Genomic DNA, 6,957 nt, shown 5'->3' with positions numbered 1-6,957 from the left:
ATGTTTGAATGATTCTCAATAGCGATGAAGACCATTCAAATCTCATTTAAGCATCCGATTTTTTCTCATAATTTTTTGTCGATCTCCACAGTTATCTATACTGCCATGATAACTGCCACTCTGGTGTTTGAGATAAAGCATATGGAGACTTGGTAAAGATCAGATCCACGTCCATTTAAACTTCGGCAATCTTGGTAGTTCAAGGCGCAGGTTCTAGTTAATTACCCGTTGAATTAGTTTCGGGTTCAACACTTGAACCGAATCTGAAAGGATTCCAATAGGCCGTACTAAGAGATCCAAAATCTGATCCAATATCAGTCGATCGAAGTAGCTAGGTAAGTCATCATAAAGATAAAATTCTAACAATTATCGGGAGAAGACCTTCCATCTTTGACAAATTCAATTTTCAGAATCTAACAGATCCAGATAATGGGGCATTAGCCCCGTATACTTTCGGGTCAATAATTGAGACCCGCGAGAGAATTTTTTGTAAAAATCAAAAGAGTGTTGTCCATTTGGGAAAAGAGAAAATCCTGTTGGGGATTTATCTGATGCACTTGAGCTCATTGATGCTCTGAAGCTCCGGTCGCCACCGCCGGTAATTCGGAAGCCGCAACCCCGCCAGACCTGTTTCCGGCGCCTCGATCCTCACTTTCTTCGGGGCTCCGGCCTCCACTACGGCCGTCGGAAACACCTTCGCCCCGCTGGATTTCGCTCGCGATCGCCGCGACACTGCCGCTGCCACGGCGGCCACCTCGTGGTCGGCAACCCTGGAGTTCACTCTCTCCATGGGAAACAGCACGTAGAGCTTCCCGGGCTTCGCCTCCTCGTCGGCTCGCAGCGATCGGACCCGGCGCGAGTTCAGGACCTCGTCGGCCGGCGCGACGACGCGGCCGGGGAACTCGATCATGAGCTCGGCGACGGCGCGGGCGGACGGGAACTCGTGGACGTTACCGGCGAGGTCGGCGAGTCTGACGACGGGGAAATCGACGGCACAGACGCAAGAGAAGTGGTTTCCCATGGCTTCTTCGACCTCCAGAAACCGCGCTACCGCTTGTATGCTGACAATCGATAATTCTCAGGTAGAGGAAAATTCTAGGGCTTCCTGAATCTCCCAAATTCGAATCTTGCCTTCCCAAACACGAGAGGCCAGGGCTTATTTATCCTGGCCGGGAGAAGTTGGGCGGTGGAAACGATAAACAACCAAATTACCTTAGTTGTACGCATCTTTTATTTTATTTACGCCCTTACAGAGTTATTCAGGTAAAACTATTGAGGGTAATACTGTCATTTGGTGGAAGGTGGAAGGAAGGAGTTGTAAGTCGATGTCAACGGCCTTCAACCATAAGGAAGGAGTTGACGCGCTAAAGGCACGTGGCAGAAGAAAGGAGATGCGTGTCCAAGATGACGTAAGCATCTCCATCTGAGCTGGCGATCACAATCGGACGCTATCCAGAAGCCGCGTGTCCCGTAGCATGTTACTGAGAGGGAGCACAGAGGCCAGTGGGGAATCACCGGGTCGGGTATATCATCCACGGTCCGATTTAAAATGGGCATCTTGACTTAGAATGTCAACGCGTCGGTAGTATCTCATTACGACCTGATTCTAGTCCCGTTTTAGTCGGATCCGGTAAATGAAACTGGACCCGAATTTCCTAATCAAACTCGGATCCGGCTCGTCCTTTAGGCGATCAAATCTGAAACCAAGTCGGTGTTCTTCAAATTATATATAAAAGTTGAATATTATGTCTGATTCAGATTTGCTTTAGAAAATTCAATTTCGACCAGGAGTCGAGGGAATCCAATGTATAGGATTCAAATCGGATATGCTCTTAATTGTATCTATTTTTTGTGATATTCACATATTTAAATTTAGATTTGAATACGAATAAAAAATTTCATATCCAAAATCTGAATTTTACCAATTTTCCAAATGTAAAAACATTGGATATAGGATATCTTTTTAAAATAAATCTGTATTTGAATTCGATCGATATTTATGTATATCTGAATTTGATTGGATGTTGCTTCTTAAATCCGAATCTGATCCAATTTTTCAATTGGATATGAATTTTTTTCCTTATTCGATTTTTTGGATCGATTTGGTTAGATATCCAATCCAAATAAAATACACTCACATCCCTAACTATAGGAGATCTGATGAGATAGACTCTGCTCCAAATTTGGTCATGTGACCCCATTACATGCCCAGTCTCTTGTGAAAGTACCGAGTAAGTTGGATCTGGTAAACGGTGGATCCCACCTGAATCCAAACCACTTCCATCCATAAAACGGCTTACCCTGTTTTAGATTTCTAGCTAATCCACAACGTGGACTTTGACCTTTATCGGGTCAATCAGTGGGATTTGGACCAAAGCAAAAAGTAAAATTTGGATCCTAACTGCCGTCAATGGACCCAATTAACGAACCATCATGGACCTTGGACCCATTTACGCGTCCCAAAATTCAACCTAGAGGCTTCTTTCACACACCCGCGGAAGTGCTGTTCGGAGTTTTCCTCTAAATTCAAGTTTGACCGTTTAGAAAAAAAAATTGCAAGAAGGCACCTGACATTTAGGCGAAACTTCTGAATATTTAGAAAATTAACAAATAAACGCTTAATTTATATTAAAAAATTAATGTTTTCCGTGAGTTGGTGGCTCTTCAGGAGTTTTTTCGAACGCCTATTTGTTAACTTTTAAACGTTAAACTTTTATTTGCTCAAACTTGAACAATTTTTTGTAACTTTTCAAATAATGTTTATGTAATCAGCAACATTGCAAAAATATGCGGAATGTCACAGCTTCGGATGCGTCCATTTGCGAAATCAATTGCATAGATATCGGACGGCACTAGGGTGGAGCCAGGAATTTTTCAAGTTAGGATTATAATTTTAAAACTTTAACAAGAGTCAAAATAAATTTTTTAATTTTTTTATATAGGTTAAACTACATATAATTTTTTCAATTTTTAAAAAACTAAAGGTGAGGCCAAGGCCCCTGCCAGCCCCCTTGGCTCCGCCTTTAGGGGGCACAAGAGTTGAATTAAAACTTTTTTTTTGCTGAAAAACAATATTTTAGGGGAACTGATATGTAAATAAGTAAATGAACCAATATGACATAAATATATAAATATGGGTCTTATAAACAATTACTCATTATCTTCAGAACTCGCACCGGCCGGCCCACATGTGCCTATTCCACTGGCCGGTGCATGGGCCTTGGCTCGACCAGGGCTCGAGCTGGGCCCAGGTAGCAAAGACAAGTACCGAAATTATTAGGTATATAAGGATGATTAGGTATTCTTTGGGTAACCCTTCTTGACCCATATATATATATATATAAACTTTTTGAGAAGTAACTTCATAGTTTTTCTTTTATTTTTTTTTAAAATTATAATGCAAAATCCATTCATAATATATATATATATATATATATATATATAAAACTAACTTCGTAGTTAATCTTCTATTTTTAATTTTTTAATTGCAATGCAAAAACCATTCATAATATTTGTCATTAAAGGTTTTGTTAGCAGGACCAGGTTAGCCTCATAGAGGTAATCGGCTCAAAATTCATCAACCCGTAAACCCAGGTGGGGGTCCCAATATCGAGCTAGGATATTGTCCCTCAATCAACTCATTGTCTTTTTAAGGTGCAAGGTAAAGGGTCTACTTGAATGTCATTTCCCAGTTTCAGTCGTTTCCTGGACCCAAGTCTTCAAGTAACTGGTGGACCAGATCTAGTGCCAACTGGGGCCAGATCCAGCTCATTGTTGATCCTTTTGGCAGGGTTTGGATTCTCATTCCTATTGGCAGTGAATACATATAATTATTTAACTTGGACTCTGTAACAATTTTGAAAAAAATGAGTGAGCCCCAGTTAAAAATTTTCAAAAAATTTTACATTGTATTTTCATAGGCTGTTTTCTTCACTGGTTTCATTTTTTCTGAAATAAGATTTAGCTTTTAAAAGTCTTTTTACACACAGATTGAGTTGTGTGCACTGCAACTCATATACACAATAATAGCAAAGAGACATTTTGGTTTTTTTTTTCAAAAGAAAGAACTGTCTTTTTTTACTTTTTTTTTAAATTTTTTTCAATTTTCATTTTTGTTTTCACAGTAAGGGCATTTTAGTTATAACCATACTAACTAAGAATTCATGCACCAATATGACTATATTCTTTTTACACATTCATTCATTGGGGACCTTTGGAAAAGTTTTCTAATTCCAACATGTAATTTTGTTAAATTATTATAATTTTTTCATAATTTGAAAAAATAAAAAGAATAAAAGAAACGGATCGAGCCATGGAGAGCATACAAATCTACTGCCCCGCTCCATCGATTGTGTCAACCCCCTGGGGGGAACACGAGAACAATAAGATTACGAATTTGAAAACCGGAGATAAAAAGGAAAAGATCCGAATTTCTAGTCTATAAACTGCTTAATTTTCACGTTAAATACTTCTTTTATTTTGAGGATCTGAAACATGCAGATCACACGTATACAGTTAGCCGTGTAAACAAAAGGCGTCCACATCTGACATCGGATGCAATGCAACAAATTCTAAAGATAGAACGCTCATCAATTCACTACATCTGTTTACTCCAACCATGGCAAGGAGAGGTCAATGTTTACAAGACTGAACATCGTAAACAAACACGGAATTATTGATCCTAGAACAACCAGTGACGGCGCTTCTTCTCTGCCCTTGATTCCGCGATGGTATCGAGCGTCGGTTTCCAGGCCTTGCCGGAAAATTGGCGGCTCACGAACTCCGGCAGCCCTGAAAGGCTGTCGGAAACAAGCTCATCCCAGTCATGCCTCCTCTTCAAGGCCACATCCTCTTCTTTCTTCCCTTCAATTCTGCATCCCCTACCAGCCACTGCCACCCGTGGCCGGTGAGCCGCCTTGCCCGGAAGCGGGCCGGATCTAGACACGAATCTCGTCTTAGTCTGGATCCTGTTCGCGTCTTCGGCCGAGCAGGTCACCCTTCCCCGTTTCATGGGCATCATGTAGTAGACCTTACTCATCTCCAGCTCCTTATCAGCAGGCAAGGGAGTTAGTCTCTTCCCCGCAGAAACTGACTGGAATTCGACGACGAATTGTTGTGGGTATTCCATCATTAGCTCGGCGACGGCCATCGGCTTGTCGAACTCAAGGATCGTGCCGTCGGAGAACACGACTTTTCCGGTGCCGGTGCCGGCGAACCTGGAGGCAATGGAGTTTCCCATACCATCTGGCAAGGAGAAAAGAGAGTGGGGGAGAGGTGTTTAATAGCTAAAAGAGGGAGGTGAGGCACCGCAGAAGGAATAAATGTGTGTGCGTGAGCGTTATAAATGGGGTCCAATTGAATGGGTTGGTTCAGAACTGCTCCAAATCTGTGAGGTCCCAAAGGGGGAGGACTTGGTATGAAGTGATGAAATGGAGTCGGTGGGTGTTTACTCGGTCCAACCTAATCACTTGCTCCTATGGTTCAGCAAAGGTAGGTCTAGTTGAGGGTGAGTAATTGGTATATATATATATATATATATATATATATATATATATATATATATATGCGCACACATACTTAGAAATTGTTGGCACATCACCGATAACTTGAAAACTTTTGAAACGTCGCCAAAGGTTTAATGAAATATTAAAATATGAAATGTTAAGTGTTTCAAATATGAGTGGACATCGAATAAAGTACCCAACGAGTTAAGTCTGACCAGATAACTAAGCTAGTTGGGCTTGAACTGCCGGCAAGGGCTTCAGGTCAAGGCCAACTTTGTCAAAGCCTTGGGTTGGCCCGCCCAACCCGATGTCCAACCTTAGGTAGAGTTAATGTGTGGGCAATTGCCTACGTAAGCCCACAAAATATTTATTTTGATATCAATCCTTCAAAGCAATTTTCTCATTTATTTTAAAATTTATTTATTAGCGACAAATTTCTGGCTCCGACGCTGGCTCTTAGTTCAATGGTGGGCATGGGCCGGGATGAGCCAGATCGGGTTGACTTGAATATTTCAGGCTATGAAGAAAGTGGATCAAATTCCGACTGGGGCTTGCCTCCTTCTCCTTCTACTAAACAGAACCAAATTTAGGTCCAAATCCAGAATTTCCTCGAACTGAAAATCAGTTCCAAATGGCCTGGTTACACATGGGTGATGAAAAGTGACTAAAGAATGTATACTTTGCACATGAAAATTAAAATGGGATTGGGGGTTTTGATTCAGATCCGAATCAAATCAAATTTATTGGATTTGAGTATTTGCAATGATTTTTTTTCTTTCACATTACCTGAATTAATACCATATTTCATATATAACAATTTTGATTAACTCTTCGGCCTAATATAATATTTCATTATGTATTTATAACTTTGGGAAAGATTTGTCCATAAATCTTGATAAGATTTAGGAAATCAATGTTGAAATTTTTATCATTAAACATTTAATATTATCCATATAATTTTTTTTTCAAATTTATTAAGAGTCATCTCGTTTAGTCCTTGTCAGGTTCATCCTCGACTCTGCTTTCCAACCCCTCAAGCCAAACCGGATCCTGGATTACAAAGCCAACCCGATATATTCACATTGGCATCACTAAAACAGAGTTAGGAGACGAGACTGGATTTGTATTTGATGGGTCCGAATTTAATTCGAGTCGGATTGCGTTTGATTCCTTAAAAACCACAGTTTGTCAGAAATGAAAAAATTAAGTGTTACTTTTTCCAACTCTTTGTTGCTCATTAGATTTTTTTTTTCCTTGGGACCCTTTTAGTGAAATTGAATGCATTTGCATTCAGTTATAATCAGTTAGTTTTATTTTCCAGTTCTGGAATGGAAAAACATTAGCTCCAATTCTTTTTTTAATATTATCTTCTAACACTAAATACGTTCTTAGGCATTGATAAGAACGCGGAAAGAAAAAACAGAAAGAATGCACTTAGTGGAGAATAATATAT

The 6,957-nt window shown here is 40.2% G+C and overlaps 2 protein-coding genes across 2 annotated transcripts; both read right to left on the bottom strand.

The window, feature by feature from the left end:
* Nucleotides 1-340: 340 nt before the first annotated feature.
* Nucleotides 341-1,127, bottom strand: LOC116254796 (uncharacterized). Its single transcript, XM_031630375.2, has one exon. The coding sequence runs from the start codon at nucleotides 1,019-1,021 to the stop codon at nucleotides 545-547; it is 477 nt and encodes a 158-aa protein (XP_031486235.1). The 5' UTR covers nucleotides 1,022-1,127; the 3' UTR covers nucleotides 341-544.
* Nucleotides 1,128-4,430: 3,303 nt separating this feature from the next.
* On the bottom strand, nucleotides 4,431-5,299 carry LOC116254887 (uncharacterized). Its single transcript, XM_031630520.2, has one exon. It carries the CDS (start codon nucleotides 5,237-5,239, stop codon nucleotides 4,682-4,684), a length of 558 nt encoding a protein of 185 aa, XP_031486380.1. The 5' UTR covers nucleotides 5,240-5,299; the 3' UTR covers nucleotides 4,431-4,681.
* Between the last annotated feature and the right edge of the window lie 1,658 nt (nucleotides 5,300-6,957).

The sequence above is a fragment of the Nymphaea colorata genome, chromosome 5 (assembly GCF_008831285.2).
Source record: "Nymphaea colorata isolate Beijing-Zhang1983 chromosome 5, ASM883128v2, whole genome shotgun sequence".
Classification (NCBI taxonomy): domain Eukaryota; kingdom Viridiplantae; phylum Streptophyta; class Magnoliopsida; order Nymphaeales; family Nymphaeaceae; genus Nymphaea; species Nymphaea colorata.
Note: the sequence above shows the minus strand (reverse complement) of the source record. Positions and strands in the feature narration are given on the sequence as shown.

Excerpts from the sequence above, each read along its gene's own strand:
- LOC116254796 (XM_031630375.2), bottom strand. The coding sequence starts at position 1,021 with ATGGGAAACCACTTCTCTTGCGTCTGTGCCGTCGATTTCCCCGTCGTC.
- LOC116254887 (XM_031630520.2), bottom strand. The coding sequence starts at position 5,239 with ATGGGAAACTCCATTGCCTCCAGGTTCGCCGGCACCGGCACCGGAAAA.